The 21,110-nt window shown below is 42.6% G+C and overlaps 1 protein-coding gene across 1 annotated transcript; it reads right to left on the minus strand.

Moving 5' to 3' along the window:
• Nucleotides 1-5,831: 5,831 nt before the first annotated feature.
• Nucleotides 5,832-18,935, minus strand: LOC128979141 (urea transporter 2-like). The gene is made up of 8 exons (XM_054397246.1): nt 18,770-18,935; nt 16,329-16,518; nt 15,739-15,867; nt 12,195-12,387; nt 11,201-11,348; nt 8,516-8,650; nt 7,474-7,523; nt 5,832-6,107 (listed from the first exon to the last, which is right to left on the minus strand). Exons 1-8 carry the CDS (start codon nt 18,933-18,935, stop codon nt 5,832-5,834), a joined length of 1,287 nt encoding a protein of 428 aa, XP_054253221.1.
• Between the last annotated feature and the right edge of the window lie 2,175 nt (nt 18,936-21,110).

Here is a 21,110-nt window from a genome sequence, read left to right on the forward strand (position 1 = left end):
CAGCAGTGAGGTTTTCCAGTCCTACAGCTTTGGGTATCCTTTCTGAGCTGAGAGATGTCACCATCTCCTCGAGTGCTCTCCCTCTGTGCTGCTGTTTCTGCTTGCTCTGGATCCCAGCAGCATGTGAGAGGGCTGTTGGTTCTCCAAAAAGGTCAGAAATCTGTTGGACTTGATGATCCTTGAGGTCTTTTCCAACCTTATTGATTCTGTGATAATCCAGCAACTATGATGCTCCAGTGTGGATGGTAACATGGCTCTGACCTTTACTACAAATCCTATCACCTGAGAAGGTAAATCTCCACATTCCCTCAGCACAGGTTTGTTAATTGTTAGAATCATAGAATCAGTCGGGGTTGGAAGGGACCACAAGGATTATTTAGTTCCAATCCCCTGCCATGGGCAGGGACACCTCACACTACATCAGGCTGGCCAGAGCCTCATCCAGCCTGGCTGCAAACACCTTCAGGGATGGGGCCTCAACCACCTCCCTGGACAACCCATTCCAGGGTCTCACCACTCTCATGGGGAAGAACTTCTTCCTCACATCCAGCCTGAATCTCCCCACTTCCAGCTTTGCTCCATTCCCCCTAGTCCTATCACTACCTGAGATCCTAAAAAGTCCCTCCCCAGCTTTCTTGTAATCCCCTTCAGATACTGAAAGGCCACAATAAGGTCACCTCGGAGCCTTCTTTTACCCAGAATGAACAGCCCCAACTCTTTCAGTCTGTCCTCATAGGAGAGATGCTCCAGCCCTCTGATCATCCTCGTGGCCCTTCTCTGGACACGTTCCAGTATGTCCAGATCCCTCTTGTAATAGGGGCTCCAGAACTGGATGCAGTACTCCAGGTGGGGTCTCACCAGAGCTGAGTAGAGGGGGAGAATCACCTCCCTTGACCTGCTGGCCACACTTCTCTTGATGCAGCCCAGGCTCTGGTTGGCTTTCTGGGCTGCAAGTGCACATTGACAGCTCATGTTGAGCTTCTCGTCCAGCAGCACCCCCAAGTCCCTCTCCTCAGGGCTGCTTTCCAGCCAGTCACTGCCCAGCCTGGATTTGTGCTTGGGATTTTCTCGACCCAGACGCAGGACCCTGCACTTGCTCTTGTTGAACCTCCTGAGGTTGGCTTGTGCCCAGCTCTCCATCCTGTCCAGGTCCCTCTGGATGCCATCCCTTCCCCCCAGCGTGTCTGCTGCACCACACAGCTTGGTGTCATCAGCAAACTTGCTGAGGGTGCACTCAATGCCACTGTCTGTGTCACTGACAAAGATGTTGAACAGAACTGGTCCCAGGACTGATCCCTGAGGGACTCTTCTTGTCACTGGCCTCCACTGGGACATGGACTCTTTGGGTGTGGCCTTCATGTTCATGAAGAGTGATTAACAGGTAAGTTGTTCTGAAGTCATCAGTACCCAAGCCAGGACATTTAAAGCACCTTTGAGAGGTTCCGTATTTAAAGCATCTGTGAGAGGTTCTGAGCCCTTTTTTGTTGATACAGAGCACCTATGTCTATGGGAGAAGAGCTAGGCACATCCTTTCAAAGAGCAAAGCTGCTGTTATTTTTTTTCTTTTAGGGGGTATGGAGAAAATAGAAGAGTAAAAATGAAAAAAAGAAAAAAATGACATTTGACACAAGCAATCATTTTTCTTAGAATCACAGAGTGTATGCACTGGCTTCACACTGGACACCAGGTAGAACAGATTGTCTTTGTTTACTGGGGAGGCCTTTGCAATTCCATGTTATTTGTCTTCACATATTTGCAACTGCTGTCCAATTTTTGAAGGCAAATTACCAGAAGGGTGTTTTAATATATGATGGCACTAGGCCAGCCATTGTTTTGCACATGAATATTTATTTCATTTTCTGTGGATGTGACTTGGATGGAGTGACCAATCTAGCTACAGAAGAGGCTTTAGATTTTAGGCTTTTCTTTTACTTTTTGTGTTTTTTTTTTTTTTTTTTTAATGGGCATATTTGTTTTCTGTTAGGTTTCTGGAAACTGACTCAAATTTATTAGTCATATTGAAAACTACATTTTATTTCTCTCAGTGAAATTCTTTCATGGAACTCAATAGATAGCAAGCTATTGGGCTACCCTGTAACTTTCATTAGTGCTTTGGTTGTCTGCCCCTGTCTTTGTGGAGACATTTCATTTGTCTTGCTGGTTTTCAAGAATTATTGTTACTGGGTCTAGTTGCTCAAATCTTTTAATTAGCTAGAGACTTAATAAAACTACTTTTACCCTATTTTTAATGGAAGAATTCAACTATAGAAATTTCTTTACTAATTGATTTCAGGATGGATTTTCTTGTGGCTGAGGAATTAATGTCTACGTTGGCTCCAGCATGACAAATTCTTTCTAATAGCCTAATCTTTCTAATATGCTTGGACTTCACTGTTATTTTTAAGAAAGCAAATAATATACTTGGCATAACTAATCACAGTTGAGGCTTTTCTTCAAAAACATGTGTGGCAATGAATCCAAAAACCTTTTCTCCCCACCATGGAGTCAGGATGGGGATGAAGATCAGGACGTGTGGGAAGAGGGGTAAGGAGGAAGGCACCTCTGCCCTTTCAAGGCTGAGTCAGCTGACACCTGGGCCCCTTCCCCCAAGTTATATGTCAGGGCAGAGCCCCGGGCCAGCACAATGCAGAACCTGACGCTAATCAGTTTCTTGCCCTTTTTCGGCATGTGGAACATGATCGGTGGCATTTGCAACACAGGACATTTGGCCCGTGAGCTGGTATAAAATGGGTTTGCTAGAGAGCACTGAAGGCTCTTCCTGGGATTTTCTACCCCTGCACATATGGACCCCACATTGCAGTCCAGAAGGATTCCTCGAGAAACAGACACTAGGAGGACTACCCACAACGGGAACCAGCATTGTGAGTTTATTTGGAACCTGCCTAAGTCTCTGGGGAATGCCTTCTCTTATCAATAGGGGCAATATACTGCTCTTGGGGTCTATCATTTTCCAGAAACTGATCTTCAACCATTTGTACTGGTCCCTGTACTGTGGGAGATATTGTGCAACCAAGCAACAAACTTGTAAATAATATTTTTTCTAAATTTGTATATAAATTACATGGGTGGTGCGATTGCCAAATTAATAAAATAATTCATATTTTTGTTAACTTCCCGCTTCTACCCCTTTATCCATAACAATATGATTCTAGCATTATATTATATAGTTTTTGTAACTTTGTGTTACAGAATCACAGAATTGTCAGGTTTGGAAGGGACCCCAAAGATCATCCAGTTCCAGTCCTCCTGCCATGGGCAGGGACACTTCACACTAGATCAGGTGTTGCTACTGTTCAAATCTTTCTCTGATTCTGGTCATATGAGCTAAATTAAACTGTGTAGAGCAGATGACTAGATATAAAGAATATTTTTTTTTTTTTATCCTGAAGATGGTGAAACACTGCCAGAGGTTGCCCAGGTCAGGTTGGACAGTGCTTTGAGCAACCTGATCTATTTGAAGATGTTCCTGCTCACTGTAGCGAGCTGGACTAGATCACCTTTAAAGATCCCTTCCAACCCAAAGCAGACTGTGATTGTGATTCTATGAACAGGCCTTGGTAGTTTGCATATGCTTATATTTCATTGACTGCTGCAGAGAGAAGATGTTCAGACAGCTATGTATCAACTTGTTCTGATTTTCTTTGTTTCTCTACAGCAGCAGGGATTTACTAGCATCATGGCTCAAAGGACTGCTTCACAGCCTGTTCCTTTCTGGCTTTCCACATCTCAAATACTGTCTTCAGTTTTGAGCGTCTTACTGCAAGAGAAAGACATAGAAGTGCTGGAACATGTCCAGAGAAGGACAACAAAGAGGATGAAGGGTGTGGAGAACAGGTGTTCTGAGGATTGGCTGAGGGAATTGTTTACTCTGGTGAAAAGGAGGCTACTCTCTAAAACTACCTGAAAGGAGCTTGTCCTATAGCGGGAGTTGGTCTCTTTTCCCTAGTAACCAGTGAGAGACTGAGACTTAGTGGCCTCAGGCTGCACCAGGGGAGATTTAGTTTGGATATTACAAGACACTTTTTAAACTGAAGTGGTCAAATCCCCATCCCTGGAGGTGTTGAAAAGACTCATGATATAGTGGTAAGGGACATGGTGGTTTAGCACCAGACTTGGTAGTTAGAAAATGATTGGAATGATGATGTTATAGGCCATTTCCACATGAAATGATTTTATGGTTCTATGAATCTCTAAATTTTCAATGACAGAGTTGTCTTGGCTACTGAAATTTGGACTACTATGTGTTTGGGTGAGGATATCCTGCCACGCCAAATCTCAAATATGTTGTTACACAGAGAGGAGAAGAAGTAGGACCTAACTTTACCAGAGTTCCTGGAATCACGTAACCTCTTTAAAAAAACATCTGAACGTACTCATAGGCCACTGGAATTTTTTCGCCCAGGCTGCTTCTAGAGGACATTTAGAGGAGCTGGCTGTTGCTGGTGCTGCTGGTCTTTTAGCTGAAAAAGCACAAACAATACCATAAGAAGCATCCAGGCTCACTTTATTTTTAAAAGATTTCAGTCTGGGTTAAAGCTGGGCTCCCACCTGCTCGAAGACAAATCTGCAAAACAGCTCTGCACCAAGAGGCATAAAGCACAGCATCTGATCTGAATGTTTGTGGTTGCATGGTCTCTTTGGATTTTAAATCTTCAAGTCCTTTGGGTCTCTATTCTAAACTGATCATGTGAAACAAGTTTAGGATGATGAAGCCTTTCTGTCAAGTTTGTTTTGCAGAGATTTTGGAAAAGGCTATCAGCAGAAGTTGATCTTTCCCTGTTGTAAGGATTTGAAGATGGCATAAAGTTGCAATGTCCTCCTCAGACATTATTATTGTTAGAAACCAACGCCCAGGGAAAACATCTGCAAGAAGGTCCTCAGCTTCCCAATAAGAACTTGAGGCCTCATGAGGATCTTTGGGACAGGTGGAATATTGAGGAACCATGTGAAGATCCCAGTCTGACACCCATTGAACACCAAAGGGAGCATTTGACTTATTCGTTGCTGATGAAGGTTAATGCAAGTGAGCTGCTGTCCCAGAAAAGGGCGAGAATGAACTGTAGTAACTGCAATCAGCAGGAAATGTTTATCTTATTCTTTACATGACTTTTGCCTGTTTCTCACTCTGTGTGTGTAGGGATTCAGTGTTCAGCGGGAGATGGTTCTCTTTGTAAGACAGAAAGGTGGATCATTGTTAGCTAATCACTTTTCTCATCTGATTAAAGCACATGTATTTGTAGCTTCATTGTCTTGGCATTTAACAAGGAGTCAGGAGAAGGCACCAAAAATAGTTTGCACTGTCTATGAATGTTTACCTGTGTATGTTGTAGCTGTTAAGGGGGATAAAGAGGCTTAGACATCATTGTGACACAATAAAAAAAGAGATCAGTCTGTTTATTGCACTTTCAAATGGACATGTTCTTAATTTGAAGTGCAGCTCTTGATGTATTTCTTTCATTATTTGTTATTATTAGATAGCAATGTATTCTCAGCATATTTATTTTGTTAAATTACACATCCAAAATTAAATACAGCCTCTTGTCAGCTTTAATGTTCTTCTCCTTATTCTTACAATTATTATTGATATGAGGTGAGTTTCAAGTTAACAGCATGTGGAATGATAAGGCAGCCATTATTAAGTTACCTGAGTGCTCTTCCGAAGCCTTAGCCCAAGAGGAATTCATGTTTCCTCCAGAGTGTAGGATGCCAAATCCCCAGCCCGCAGACCACTTCCAAAGTGGGTGCTTGTGGCTCTAGTATGCTTGGATAACATTTGAAAAAATGCCCCAAAACTGTACACTTGTGGACATCTAAAATAATGAAGCATGGCGGGTTTTGGGAGCGCACAGAGGGGTGCCTCCTGTGTTTATTTTTGAGTTGATGGAAGGTTTCTGCTCCTTTTGTTTCTGCTGTTCTCTCCTGCTCTCTGATGCTCTTCTCTTCATTCTCAGGTAGAAGATCCGGTTGGCTTCTGGGTAGGTGACTTTGCAGAGGGGGATTTTGTAGATAGCTGGGTTGTCTGGATTAATCAGCAGAAAGAGAAGTGCAGAGAAGCAAAATGGCCAAGTGCAGAGTGGCAGCCCAAGCTGGGAAAGGAAAGACCAGACAGGCAGGTTGCTTTTTGGTACATCTTTTCACATCTTTCCTTTGCTTACTCCTTTCTGTTGCTTAATTCTTGCATTTGAGAAGCTGGAAGAACCCTGAGGACAGTGTGACATAGGATGTGTCTCCCTGGGTGCTCCCATAAGGGATCACCCATTCTGATCCAGAGGAAGATGTCCAGATACATATGCCTACATGTGAGCTAGGTTCCTATTTGTCACTGGAGATCTAGGAAGCTCCTCTGCACCAAATGTCAATTCAGTGGCTCACACAGAGGTATCTAGTTTGTCTGAAAAGTATAGGGCTGTGCAAGGTATCCTACACTGGGGCCTCAGACCTTCTGGACCTGCAGCTGGTGGTGTGAAATGACACTTGGTAACAATATTGAAGCAGCTGAGACAGGCTCCAGAGCTCTGCTGACTGTAATGAATCTCTTGTAGTTCTCTTGTAGACATTTAAATTTTTTGATAAAAGAGATGAATCCTACCCTCACTGCCCTCTAAAATGTCACATAATGAGAGAACTAGTCACACATATTCACTGTTCCTCAGTACCCATGTGTTACTGACATTGCATTCAATCCTCAGTCCTGCTCTGTGACCCTGACTCTTGACCTGACTTAGAGTATGCCAAAACCAAGATCACAAGGATAAGAAGTAAATGTTTGGTTTGTTTACTGATGCCAAAGCAGGTGTGCTTAACGAAACAACCCATTTGCAGGGACCTACACAGCGATGAGTGGATGCCAGATGAATGCACTTAATGTATGAAGCTGCTAGTTCTAAGCTTTCTTTTACTTTATTAAATCAATTTTATTTAAATATGGTTTTGCTTTATTCTCTCAGCTCTTAAAGAAGAATAAAGCTTGGCATTCCTGGATTCACCTCTTTCTTGATCTGTCCAGATATGATGATTTTGGGTTTAAGATAACCATCTTCCTTCACTTTTTAGATCTTATATCTGGATGAGACTTCTATAGAGTGAGAGAAAAACCTCGGTAGAAGCAAGGAAAAATTTGGAGCATTGGGAATTGTTAAAAAACATTGCCTGCAACGAAGCGTTGCATCTCAACCCATATACTGTTGCTAGTATTCACACATCACACAATCTCACTGAGGATAACACGTTTCAAAGGTCTTTGAAATATCAGCAGCTGCAGAATCTGCAAGGGCACAATGCTACTGCCAGTTTATACAAGACTTGCCATTGGCTGTAGTGTTCTCATTTTAATGCAGTCAAAACTGACATGGAGAATTTTGAGGCACTTTTTAACTTCACGTGATAGCAAATCAAAGTATAGTTAAAACAAACAAACAAACCCCCTGATGAACCTCACCCCTGCAAACTTACCACAGATAGGGCATTAGCAAGACCTGCTCCGGAGTAAGCACAAAATAATGCTGGGAAAAGAAGACAAAACATAGCTCAAGATGAGGAAAATATTGCTCATCTCTTCAAATAAATTATCAGAAATAGTAATATGGTCCAAATGGACAATGAAATATCTTCACAGCTACCTGATGTGAGGATTAATGTTAGAATTCAACAGTTAGTTGAAATGCTCCAGTGGTGCATCTGGCTCTATGGACTACATTTGGGCCTATCTACTCTGTAGAGAAGGATGGTGAATGAAGAACATGGTTTTGGCAAAAGCAATTGACTGTGGTATTTCTTCTATCTTTAATTTCTTTTTAAATGGCCCAACCTCACCTATATGCAGTGAGGAACTGTAGACAATCTCTGTCCTGTGGCTTCAAACCAAAAGCAGTTATCAGTGGGCCTCCTTGCCCCAGGATATCAGAGGTAGTAAAACAGAACCTGAGGTCAGACACCCAAGGACAAAGTCAAGGAAGAGAAAGCTACTAAGCAATCCAGAAACTACACTTGAGACATAAAACTACTGAAATGCAGAGTATTTGCATTTCAGAATTCCATGAAGACAAGGATTTCTTAGACAGGATATTTCTTTCCTTAAACTTTTCTCATAGTGTTTGGTTTTGGCCGCTATTGAAGATGGGCTCTTTGGGGAGATGCTTTTTAAACTGACCTCGTGCAACAGCTCACTTCTTACGCCACAATTCATCTAATCATACTTACAGTTATGAAAAGTTTGCTTTGATGAATCTATTAAGCTGATAATTTGTTAAACTTCTGCTCACGGCACTGCTTGTGCTCCTTATTTCTGGGTATTTTTGTATTATCAGGGCCCAAAGGCCCTATCTCTGCACTTGCAACTTTGCACATCCAAACTCAGCTCTTAATCCACTACAGAAATATCCCTTGCATACTACCTATTTTTGCAGCAAAGTGGTAGCTGACTCTAAACCAGTACTGCTCACAGACTGCCTGGCTGCATAAATATATCTCTTCTGCTTGTGTAAAAGGTACATACCACAGGCAAGTGACAGCAAATGAGTCTGCCAGGTCAGAGCATAAAACATGCCCCCAATTGCAATGCATGCGAGGGTGCAATTGTAATTGTGTAAGCCAGCATAGATGCTGTCAAATGGTGTTGCGATGCTCAGTGCTGCAAAACAAAAAGCAAATGTTGTAAAGTCAGGTGTGAGATGTATCATGCAGGGGGTCTTGTCACTCACTGCGTATCTCTTATCTCTGTGACATCTAGGCAAATTTAACCATACTCCTGCATAAAATGTGCATGCAGAAAAAGAATTAAATCAAATAAAGCTCATTATTTTGGAGCTCTGGTAATGTGCCTAGTGTTGGAATTTGACCCATTATCAAAGGTTTCTTTCTGTTTATGCCCTAAGTGTGTTGTAGGGACTTCCTGTGATGATCAAAGTGTAGGAAGACCTTCTCACTTGGGTGTCATTCTTACAGAAAGCTGTGCTCATAGGTACCCTTTAAACCTCTAGCATACCCTGATCTTGGACACCAGAGGCATAGCTTGAGTGTCTTTTGTGGGTTTGCATCTCTTCTTAGTGATCTTTGCTGGATGTGATGTAGATACTATCTGTGGTCACTCCATCACTACTGCGGGAATTGTCCACTGGGTTGGAAGCTGAGGGCTTGGTCCAAACCCGACTTTACAGGTACTTCTGTAGGCTTCAGGAGTATCAGTAAAAAGAGGATCACAATATATAATATATAGGCTACCTTCATATCTCTCTGAAATGAATACATTTCCTGCTATAATGTTCTCATTTGTCTTCTGTTTCATTGTGATGCTTATCCCTAGGTAGTTTACCGTGACCTTTCTCTTCTAGATTAAATGTCAGACAGGTACAAATCTTGCCAGATGATCTTAAACATACAAATTGTAGAGAGTTTGCTTTGAAAACACAAATATAAGGCATCTCACATCTGGTACAAAGTGCTTCGGAGCACAGAGAACTTATTGTAGGATGACTGTGCATTTTCCAAGGTGCTTGTCTGAGACTACAATTATTTTTTATTTTAAATTATAATTGGTCAAATAAGTGGCGCCAATTTTATCTAACTTTAGATTAATCTCTCTTGACTTAAGAATGTTTCTGTGCTAGTGGAGAGAAAGGCCACTGAGGGGCATCCATTTAGTGACTTTTACTAATCTGCAGAAGGATAGAATGAACTAGAGAAGTCTGTTTCTTTTAATTGACCAATTAGCTCTGAAGTTGCTTGTGGTGGTAATTTAAAACACTTGTGGTGGCAAGAGATCAGTGCTGAAATTATTTTATCATCATCTCTATAGGATTCATCATATCCAATGCCAGGGGCTTAAGTGAGGCACAACAAAAACACTTGCCTGAGTGACAAATCTAATAACCAATAAAAAACGTAAAGAAAATCTACATCTGTTCTTCACAGAATCACAGAATGTTAGGGGTTGGAAGGGACCTCGAGGGATCATCTAGTCCAACCTCCCTGCCAGACCAGGATCACCTATACCAGATAACACAGGAACTCATCCTGGCAGGTCTTGAATATCTCCAGAGACACCACAAACCCCCTGGGCAGCTTGTTCCAGTGTTCTGTCACCCTCACAGTGAAATAATTCTTTATCCTGTTTCCATGGAACTTCCTATGCCTCAACTTCCACCCATTGTCCCTTGTCCTGTCATTGGGCATCACTGAGAAGAGCCTGGCTCCAGCCTCTTGGCACTCACCCTTTACATATCTATAAACATGAATGAGGTCACCCCTCAGTCTCCGCTCCTCCAAGCTGAAGAGCCCCATCTCCCTCAGTCTCTCCTTGTAAGGAAGATGTTCCACGCCTTTAATCATTTTCATGGCTCTGCACTGGATTCTTCCAAGCAGTTCCCTGTCCTTCTTGAACTGAGGGGCTCAGAACTGAACATAATATTCTAGATGTGGCCTCGCCAGGGCAGAATAGAGATAGAGGAGAACCTCTCTCCACCTACTGAGCAGACCCCTTCTAATACAGCCCAGGATACCATTGGCCTTCTTGGCCACACAAACTCATTGCTGGCTCATGGTCAACGTTCTATCCACTAGGACCCTTTTCTCCTTCACTGTTCTCCAGCAAGTCTGTCCCCAACCTATACTGGAACCTGAGGTTGCTCTTTCCCAGGTGCAAGACTCTACACTTGCCCTTGTTGAACTTCATTAAATTTCTCCCTGCCCAGCTCTCCAGCCTGTCCAAGTCTGGCTGAATGGCAGCACAGCCCTCCGGTGTGGCAGCCACTCCACCCAGTTTGGTGTCATCAGCAAACTTGCTGACAGTGCACTCTGTTCCTTCATCCAGGTCATTGATGAATATAATGAACACCACTGGTCCCAGTATTGACCCCTGAGGGACTCTACTAGATACAGGCCTCCAACTAATACTCGGTCCCATTGGCTAAAATTATCTGACTTCTTTCCTTCAACCGGTTCTCAATCCACCTCACTACCTGATCATCCAGACTACACTGCCTCAGCTTAGCTGCAAGGATTCTGTGGGAGACAGTGTCAAATGCCTTCACCATTTTGTGTGACATTTAGCAAAGAGAGTTTAAAAAATGAGAGTGATGTCTCAAGTACAACCAAGCCCATACAACAGACATGGACAGAGTTATACAATGGCTTGGGTCAAGATATCTTAGTTACAAAACTGACTTTGTTAAATATTTCTTACCTGCAAACATCCCCACTGCCGATCCAATTGCAGCATGTAAACACGTAAGTGGGGAGGAGATAAGTAAAGCAACAAGGATGATGCCTCCAGTCCAAGGGTTTTCACAACCATACACTTGACCAACACCGACTGGGATGGACTGCAAGAGCTGCAGCAACCAGTAGAAAAGGACATGTTATTGTATCTCTATACTCATAAGGACACAGCAGTTACTTTGTCCAAGCTGTTGGCTGAAAAGGAAAGAAGGACCTCTGGTTCTGAGTTGGATTGCTGGGTAAGTATGACACTCATGCCCTTCAAACCAGAGTTAGTTCAAGATGGACTTTTATTTCTTTTGGGATAGTAATATGGTGGATGGCGAAGGTGTTGTAGGATTTCAAGGTGGTTTGTGCTTTTTTTTTTTTTTTATGACTTTGGTGAAGGACAAAAACTTTAACATTCTGAGGCTGTGATAGTATAGTGGAACTGTCTCATTTGAGTTTATAATATATTATATGAAGCATAAGAGTTACTTTTATGCTGCCTTTAGAAGGTGAGCCTGGAGTGCTAGAGCTGAACTGAAGTAGCTGGATGTAAGCGTGTTTCTGTCTCTTTAGGATAACGACGTTTCTTTTGTCTTTTAAAACTGCCACTCACTGTCCTTTTAACCAAATATGAGCACTGGGAATGCGTATACAGATATGCTTCTGTATTGACAGCACTCAAGACTTGATTTGAGGTAGTTAACTTCAAGTGGTGGGAAAGATTCAGCATCTCTATTCCTTCAGGCTTCATCAGCTTTTCTGCTGGGTCAGCCAGGACTGTTCCTGTGGATTTTATGGCACTGTCCTCTACTGGTCCTCTACATGACCTCTAATGGTCATGTATTTCTGTAAGTTGCTACTGGATTGTACATATCAAACACCCTTTCTGACCCATGCGAAATCGTTATCAGGAATGCCTCCATGCTCACCTTTTTAATGAAATATCATAAACTTGTTGGCTTGAAGCTTACCAGTGGCACATTGATTGCAGACCAGGTAATATTGGGCACTGATGCCATGGGTTTGATGAGGGTTGTAGGGAAAAATGGGTTGTAGTGTCCTGTGGCTGCCAAGTACAAAGTCACAGCAATGTTGAAGGGCAGAGTGAAAACAGGAAGGTCCCATTTACTGAGAATAGATCCCAAAGCACTGGACAGGACTGGACTGAAAAGAGAAGGAGAAGAGAAACTAGTTCATAACAACTACAGTGGCAAAACATCCCACCGCTTCAATCATAAGCAAGCCGAGGCATTCCTTATCAAAACATGAGTTAGTGAATCTTTAATTTATTAGTCTACAACAAACAAGTAGTTGTAGAATGCTATTCATCTTTTTGTAACATCTATCATGTTCACTCATGGATGGCATAAAATCCACATCCTTTTTTCAGGACAGTTAGCTAGTGTGCAACCACTCTTCTAGCTACACTGCTCAGGGAGTCAGTGAAGGAATACATCCAGTATAGTGTTCAGTCACTGATAGAGAAAAGTGATGGGGCTTCTTATTCTGTACAACTTCTAGTGAGAAGCAAAATTTTGGAAATGCCACATGAAGAACTTTGGAGAGATTTGTATGGTATAAAAGGTTTCTGTCTTGATGACACGGGGGGGTGGCGGGAGTTAGAAATGGTGTAATTTGTTTGATAAATAGCTTATTTGTAATTTCATAAGTATTCTGTTAAATAGTTTGTTGGATGCCAGAAAACGGTTCTAAAAGAGAAATAAAGCAGAAGTGGTGATCAAAGAGGATGGAAAACATTTAATGAAGAAAGATGTAAAACTACTATGCTACACAATATTTGTGAAGAATTAGGATTCTTTGGGGCATAGGAAGCCCAATAGAGTTCAGGACAAAGCCACTGCTGTAACCAAGCTATGAAAACTATGCCAGGTATGATCCAGACCTTGTGATTGTGATTACACCAATGAGACTGATGTTATCTTGTGCTGCCCAGGTACCACCCAGAAACATATGGTATTTTCTAAAAACTTAGTTCTTAAAAAACATGACAAATATACTGTTGTGGGTTTAGGGCTGGATGACTCTTAAGAACCACAGAGTTTAGGACCTCCAGGAGGACCGAAAAGGTCCAGGGATGGACTGGAAAGTGTAATCTTTGTTATTTGATTCCCATAATCCCTGCAACCCTTTATAAGCAGGCATTTCTATCTGTTCTGCCCTTTCCCCCCTTCTTGTCTCTGGTTGTGTGGAGGAAGTTTGCAGCCTCATTCTGGCCTTGGCTGAGCTAATTTTTGCTGTGTCATTTGGGTCTGGGTAGTGAGGTATGGCAGGAGGCCTTGGGGGCTTTGAGGCTCATGTTATGAAGCCTGGTGGGGGGAAGGTTTTCGGAAGGTGATGATCTAGTGAGGATTTTGGAGAAGCCCAGATGGAGAGCTGAGCTGAACATGAATCGTTGGGTATTTTTTTTTTTTGTATGTTTTTGTACTGTTGTATTAGTTATGAATAGTACTTCCATTTAAATTTCCAATTCTTTCCATTCCTGTGTGGAGCATTTTCTTTTACTTCTTTGGGCAGGGGTAAAAAACATCAGTCTCGCTCCCTAAACCTAAGACATATACTTAGCACATAAGGTATGTCACAGATTCATAGAAGGGTTGGAAGGGACCTTGAAGGTCATCTAGTTTCAACTTCCCTGCCATAGGCAGGGACATCTTCCACTAGATCAGACTGCTCAAGGTCTCATCCAATCTGGCCTTGAACACCTCCAGGGAGTGGGCACTCCATGACCTCCCTGGGCAACCTGTTCCAGTGTCTCACCATTAGACATAAACATCAAAACTGAAGCCCCCTGTAGTTCCACTGTTAAATGCCATCAACACTACAAATTCTCTGGTTTTGTCTATCCACATGCATCATGTCACACTGAAAAATCATATTCTAAGTAAGCCTCACAGTAAGTTATCAGTGAAGGAGTAACCAGGAGAAATCAGGTTGCACCACTTATTTGGGTTGATCCACAAAATATTTAGAGACTGAATGCTACAAAACATGTATACCTTGAGACACCATGACTTTCCCCAAAAGTCTTAGCTGCTGAACATGGAATAAAATCACCAGGTCTGATTTCTTCAGGACATTTCCAGACTCCCTTATTCCCACTTGAAGTGGGTGTCCTTCATAAATGACTTTGTGAGAGCATTTTGGAGATGTACTGTCTGTTTTTTATGGGGTTCAGAAAGCTTGTGGAAGAAAGTAAATGCCCGGGTCCTGTCCTTAATGAAAATGGTTGTGTTCTCTACTTCCAGATGAGTTTTTACTCATATGAGCTGAACAGCTCTTATGATCAAGCTCCTCATAGCAGTGGACATGGCTTTAAAGACTTGAATTTTTGAAGAAACTGCATCTGAGTCCTAGATGGTCATTAAGCTTGTTCTAATACAACAAAAACAACAACAAAAAACACCTCCACAGAAACTATTTGCCATTTCAAAAGCAACATCTTGTGTCCTGTTGTGCAGATACTATCAGTGAAAAAAATGCTTTGTTCTCCTTGTATAATCTCAGATGAAGCCTATTCTTTTACGAGAACTCTGTTTCCCAGAGCAGTTTACAGATTTCCTTGCTTGTAGCTGTAGGGGAAAAAAATAAAGTAAAAAAAAAATCAGCACGTTGGTTAAAATGGTGCCCTAATTTCTGTGCCGAAATACAAAGCTGCTGCCAGTTAAACAACTTGTCAGAAAAAAAGAGGAAACAATTAAAGAAATGCTGACTTCTAAAGAGGAAATTCAAAGTATCAGTTCAACAAAATTACTGAAATGTCTAACTTTAAAATCTTTTGACTCTACCCTTGAGTCTTGTGAACTAGAAGAAAGAAGAAAATTTTGAACAAAGGGCCTCAAGGAATTCTGGCAGAAAAGAAGAACTAAACCTTCTTGCCACATGTCCTTGGTTTTGAGAGATTGTTACAAAATGACCTTTCCTGAGAGTAACTAAAGAAATAAAATATAAAAAATCTGATCTTAAAAGCAGTGAAATACAGCAATGACTTGCATCTTGTAGCTAAAAGTGATTAAAATTTGACCCTTGAGTTAATTTCAGTTAAGGCTGTTAAATAGTTTCTGCAGTGGTGTACAGTTCCATATTTAGAAATGGTAAATTTAATCCTGAAAGGACATTGTCTGGAGTTACTTGCAGAAATTAATTATGCTCATGACTGGTTGAATATCTAAGAGGGGGAATATTGAATTCAATCCTAGGGAGAGTACTGGGTCTGTCCAGTGCCTGGGGATGAAGAGCGTTGGAACAGAGGAAGAATGCAGCGCTGGACATAAATAGGACCATTTGAAGAGCACTGAAGTGGGGTTGCTTTATCTGTGTGCTATAATTAAATGTTGTCTGGGCACTCAGCCTTCTATCAATGTGCCTCACAATCTCTCGACCTCAATTAATGCCAATTTCCAGCACCACTGTGGCTGGAGCTGCTAGTATAGGGAACTAGGCTGAGGGAACTTCCAGTGTGTTTGAGCTGTCCTTAGGAGGAGAAGCAGCACTTACCAGGCCATTGATATAATTGCCACAGGAGGAAGAAGCCACCAGTAGTAATCCCCTTTGTCAGAGAAGACAGCCATGAGCAGTCCCACCAAGATCCCATTATAGCCATGCAGACCAGCTGCAATGGCAGACCTGTGATGAAAAGCAAGGTTTGGAAGGTATAAAGCTGTGCTAAAGGTGGTCTGTCACAGAAACCCACTAAAATTCAATTTTTAATTGAAGGGAGTGTGGTATAGAGATGAAGAAACAGAGAAGTTGCTGCCATGTTACATTGCATTGGTTTGTGGAAGGGTATAGTTTGTAAACTGCTGAATGACGATGATCTAGGGGGGGCTCCTTGTCACCCAAAGGATTTGCATGGTTGTGGCAATAGCTCTAAGAAAGTCTGCTTTCACAGGCTTAAACTATGGGGACAGACCAGCTCTTTCTACACCACGGGTCTGTCCTCACCTAACTTATTTCCAAATTGTCTATCAGGAAAGATGGTGTTCGGTCTCTAGTTTACTCAAATGTGGGGCTATGACCCATCAGTGGGTTCCTGTCATCATCATAATAAGTTTTTATTAAATACCCAGACACAATGTGCCACCTACCTGTCCTGACTGAGGGCCAGCGCAGTTAACGTTGACACTATCATTCCAGTACAGCCTGTGAGCATCCACCACGGGCTTTGGATGAAAAGCCCCACTAAGATTATCAGCCCACTGAAAGGATTGTTGACAAACATCACTTGAGAGGTCCCTCGCAGGATCCAGTCCACCAGCTGAACCATTAAGGGTTTGTCTGGAGATAAAACCGGTGGTGATAAGGCATCACTTCAGCAAAGTGTGTTCATCTCTACAAGCTGCTTTCTGGCCACAGAACAGAGGTGATGTATCACCAGGACTGTAAAACTGGTTTCTGATTTATTCTGATTTATTGCTGTCTGAGCATATTTTGCATCTGGCACTTGGAAAGTTAATAGGGATGGACTGGGCACTGCTATAAAGTTCACAAAGGGATTAATAAAAAAGTGGTTTATTTATGGTGGTCAAGGAATGGTCTTTCTTACATGGCAGATTGCCTAAGATTCCAATATAATTTTAATCCCCTTTTGGTCTATAATTCAGATGCAGAGAGGGACTTAAGCAAAGACTGAAACTAGTTTGTATGAGGACAGGAAAATACAAAAAAAGAAAGACTTTTTTGGTTTAGGGACTCAGAGAGTGGATATACACTCTATGTAAGAGATGAGTAAAACTGTCAAAAGCGTCTAAAAAGTACTTTGGGAGCCAAAAAAGCTAAGTTAAGGGAATAGCTATTACACTTTGGACTGTACTTAGGGGAAAGAGGCATTTCCAAAGAACAAAGAGCCATTGCTTCTTAGAGAAAACCTGGACACAGCAAATGGGCACAAAGCCTGGGTTCCTCAGGTGAGTGTAGAGGGAGGTGGGATATATGTGGGGCAGCCTGTCGAGGAGTGTTTGGCAGTCCTAATGATCTCCATGGGCAAAGGAGGATCTTCCAGCACTGCAATAGTTTTTGCTGCTGTTTCTTCCAGTGTAAATTGACTACCGTCCTGCTTCTGGGAAAGGTGTAAATGTTTCTATACTGCTGTGTTTTATTAAATGTGACACAAGGAGAACACATCTGAGAAAAATGGGCTGCTTATATGTACAATATGTTCACGTAATACATATATGGCACTTCCAACTTCTTAAATATTTAAATTTAATTAAATTAGTTTAGATTGTTAGACACAGGATAAAATGCCAGACTACTTTTTGAATCTGGTCTTGGTTTTGAATCCTAAAATCTTTCCTGTCCCCCACTGCCTTCCTAAGTTGCAATTACAGTCAGGGCTTAAGTTTTGCTTTCTGATAGGAGGAGCTAAAATAGAGGATCTCTGGAGGGTCAGTTACCACTCTGCATCTCTTCAGCGTTCCTTGGAGGGTCCTTCCAAGTGGCCTGAGTGAAAGCTGAGGAGTAGTTTCACAGGCATCCCTCAGGGTGTGCCTTGTTGGGAAGCCATACAGTTACAACTGAGGAGGAATGAGTTCCTTATGGAATATGATTAGGCTTCTTTGAAACTGATTATGACCAAAGTTTGGTGTTAAGCTACAAAATATATCAGCAATGCTTTCAGTTTTAGACACAAGTATCAACTAAAAGTATTCAAATATAACCAGTGAGCAGTGGCCAAAGCTTTTCAAGCCACTGAGTAAGAAAAGCTGTCTACCAAGCATGGATGACTAAAGTGAAAAAAAAAACAACAAAAAAGGAGGAGATGAGCTACCGTGGCTGGGGACCACACTGCCAGCCTGCTGAGCTCTCTGCCTGGAGGCATCTCAGCCCATGTCTTCCACCAATGACAGCCACTGCCTGGCTGTACACAGCTGTCTCTTATTTTTCTTCAGTTGCTGAGTTGTACTGTTGATGAACCCAGCCTTGACAGAAGACCCAGAGTCTTACATAGCCTCTCAAGGCCCCCAAACCCTAATAATTCTGGGTAACGCAGACCATCTGCTCGTGTATTCTTCCTGTCTGGACAGTAAACCTTTGAGATCAGTACTTGCTTTGTGTTTTATAGCAACATAACAGCCACAGTACTTATTGCTCCCCCAAGGCTGGTAATACAAGAGCCTTCACCCACACAATCAAGAGTCAAGTCCTGTTTGTCAGCCCACACACATACAAGGAGAGAGTCCCTGATCCAAAACACTTACAAACAAGACTAAATCCCCTGTCCTGGTGTGTGATTCTGGGCACCACTATGAGGAATGTGATGCTAATGACACATAACTGATTAAGTGTAAAAGATGGGTTTGCCTGTGCTGAATTATGCTTGCAGCCATGGGAAGAGGATGCAGAGAATAAAAAAGATTTGAGTTAAAAGGCCACAAGCTTGCAGTGAGCTCAGACCATGCTGCCTCTGCTCTACTTCTGAGTGCAATGGCCCTCTAGTTTTGTGCCCCAGCATGGAAAACACTGTTGGCAATACAGATGTTGTCAGCTAGTTCTTCCTAGTCAGCCCTGGATATAGCCTTCTGCTTACTTTTCATCCACTCTCCATATTCTTTCATTTCTCCTGTGAGATACCAAAAAACTTGGTGGATCCAGTTTGTGCTTCTCCTCAGCAGACTCTGGGCTCTTGACTTCTGTTCTGGATACAACTGCCTTTCACCAGGATGTTCAGTCACAACAATCTCTCCAAGCTCCATGTCTTTCAGGTGGTGAAAAGAGATAACTGTAAATCACAAATCCAAGACATTAGAAAAGTTTATGGGTTATGCCTTGACAATTTTTTGCTGTACTTTAGAGTTCCACCATGATACACTTTTTCAAAGATGGGATGTTTAATGGAAAAGGGACCCGTCTGAGCCACTCCTGAGAGTGGTGTGCACCGCTGCCCAGGGCAGTGGTGCCTCCCCTTAGGGATGAGGAATAGGAAATGAAACATTGCTATCATGGACCTATGGCATAGAGCTGCAGGAGAAAAGAGTGACGTGACATATAGTTACCCTGCAGTATCCTTCCCCGCTACTCCCACCCCCACATGCTAACTACTATTCCAGCGTATGACAAGCTGCTGGTTAACCTTTGCCAAGTAACCAAATGGTACTGAATGCCATTACAGCTACCAAGGAGTGAGCGTGCTAATGCTTGGCTAGCAGTGACTTGGAGGGAAGTGATGCAAATTGCCTGTACAGCCGCAAATAGCAGGAGATAAGAAACCACCAGAGAAGAGACTGAAGCTTGTATCCTTTACAATGGTTTGAGCCTTCATGTATCACAGCAAATCTATGGTCTTTCCATGCTTCTCATTCTGCGGTTGCCTTTGGTAGACCATCAAGAGCAAACTGGGGCAGCATCAACATATAGCCCAGAAAGCATCATTCACAAAGGTAAGCACCTTGGTTCAGGGTTGTGTGCTCTTTAGTTGGCAAGTGAATGTCCTGCAAGGGTATGCATTTATTAACCTCCCAATTAGATTTGCAGGTTTGTGTTCATTAAAAGTCCATGGAAGATACAAACCCTGAAGAGAAAATACAGTGAACCCTAGGGAGCTACCCTACGGTTTATGCCTGCAAAAGTGCCACCCTTGTTTCTGAGGGAGTGGGTTTACCCTGGTTACTTTGTAGCAACGTGGATGGATTTCTAGGGGCTGACCGCAAGTGGACTCCGTTGTGAAGGTCTTGACTGGTGTTTCATGGAATATCGGCACCACCTTCTGGCGGGAGCCTGGTTTTTGAGTAGCTCCATGAGGCTGACGGTGTTAAAGCCTGTAGCAGCAGCACAAGGGGGGAAGGCATGCTTGGCTGGAGGAAAGGTTGTTTTGCAAAGAGGAGAACTGACAGGCAGGTGGTAAAAATATCTGAATGCCCTAACAAGAAGGTCCTTGAGCATCAGAAGAGGTTCTCTCTTCACCACTGGCAGCACAATGATAAGTGCAGCCCTGCAAATGCATTGCATAGCACCTGCTGTCTAGTGCTTCAGCTCTCTCTGCCGGCAGCTCATCCCTACCGCAGCAAGAGTGTTTGTGATGGATGACCTTCATGCATCAGCGTCAGCCTGCAGCTGGATGTACAGGGCTGTTAAGTGTAACTGTAAAAACTAAACCTCAGCATCACTCAGTTTGCCTGATCCTAAGGGGGAGGAGGATTATAGGATACATTGAGTGGTCTAAAGCAATTAATGTGGTTGTGAAATGAGTAGACACGCCAAAAACCTTTCTTGTGAGTTTCTTATGAGGTTGTGAGCTGGGAGGTTCCCAGTTCTCCTCAGCTGTGTTCTGAGCAGGAACGAGTAAGGACAAAAAGAAGACAGAGAGTGTGTGTTTATTTTTGCTCTTAGTCGATTTTGGTCAGAAGATGAGTCCAGTCCTTGGTTTCAGTTTAAGGCAGCCTTGTGGACTGTCATTTTTGTCTAATTTTTTGTGGCTAGCATGGAGGTCACCGGTGTAGGGAACACTGAGCAGGAGTCTTCTTTGTCCTCCTACATGTTCTCTACTCTGAGAGAATTTGCAGTGGTCAGATATGAGGAATTTGTATTCCTCTGAGGTAGAAGGAGGCCAGGTTGTACTGGAAAACCAAGTATTTGTGCTTGAATACATCCCATAAACACTGAGACTTGTAAGATGTGTTGTTTCTCTGGACTTACTGGTAGTCAGTATAGCTCTGGGCACCTTCAGATAGAAGTCAAGTCAGCTCAGAACTGTCCTAGTTCTTTCCACTGACAGTTCAAGCTGGGTGCTCTGGGTCAAACACTCAATGTTCTGTGGGAGAAAATCAGCATTTGAGGTCAGCAGCACAGATGGAAGAAACTCCAGGGCAATGCTAGGCTTGATTGTTATGAATGTTGCTTTCCCCTCAATGTTGTCTATTTTGTTTGTTTGT

This window comes from Indicator indicator, chromosome Z, assembly GCF_027791375.1.
Source record: "Indicator indicator isolate 239-I01 chromosome Z, UM_Iind_1.1, whole genome shotgun sequence".
In the NCBI taxonomy this organism is placed as follows: Eukaryota; Metazoa; Chordata; class Aves; order Piciformes; family Indicatoridae; genus Indicator; species Indicator indicator.

What these genes read in the sequence shown, in the direction of transcription:
- LOC128979141 (XM_054397246.1), bottom strand. Translation starts at nt 18,935, where the DNA reads ATGGAGCTTGGAGAGATTGTTGTGACTGAACATCCTGGTGAAAGGCAG. An exon ending in GCAATTATATCAATGGCCTG is followed by an intron (nt 12,388 to 15,738) that starts GTAAGTGCTGCT and finishes TTCTCTTTTCAG; the next exon opens with TCCAGTCCTGTCCAGTGCTT. An exon ending in CTGCAATCAATGTGCCACTG is followed by an intron (nt 11,349 to 12,194) that starts GTAAGCTTCAAG and finishes TGGTTGCTGCAG; the next exon opens with CTCTTGCAGTCCATCCCAGT.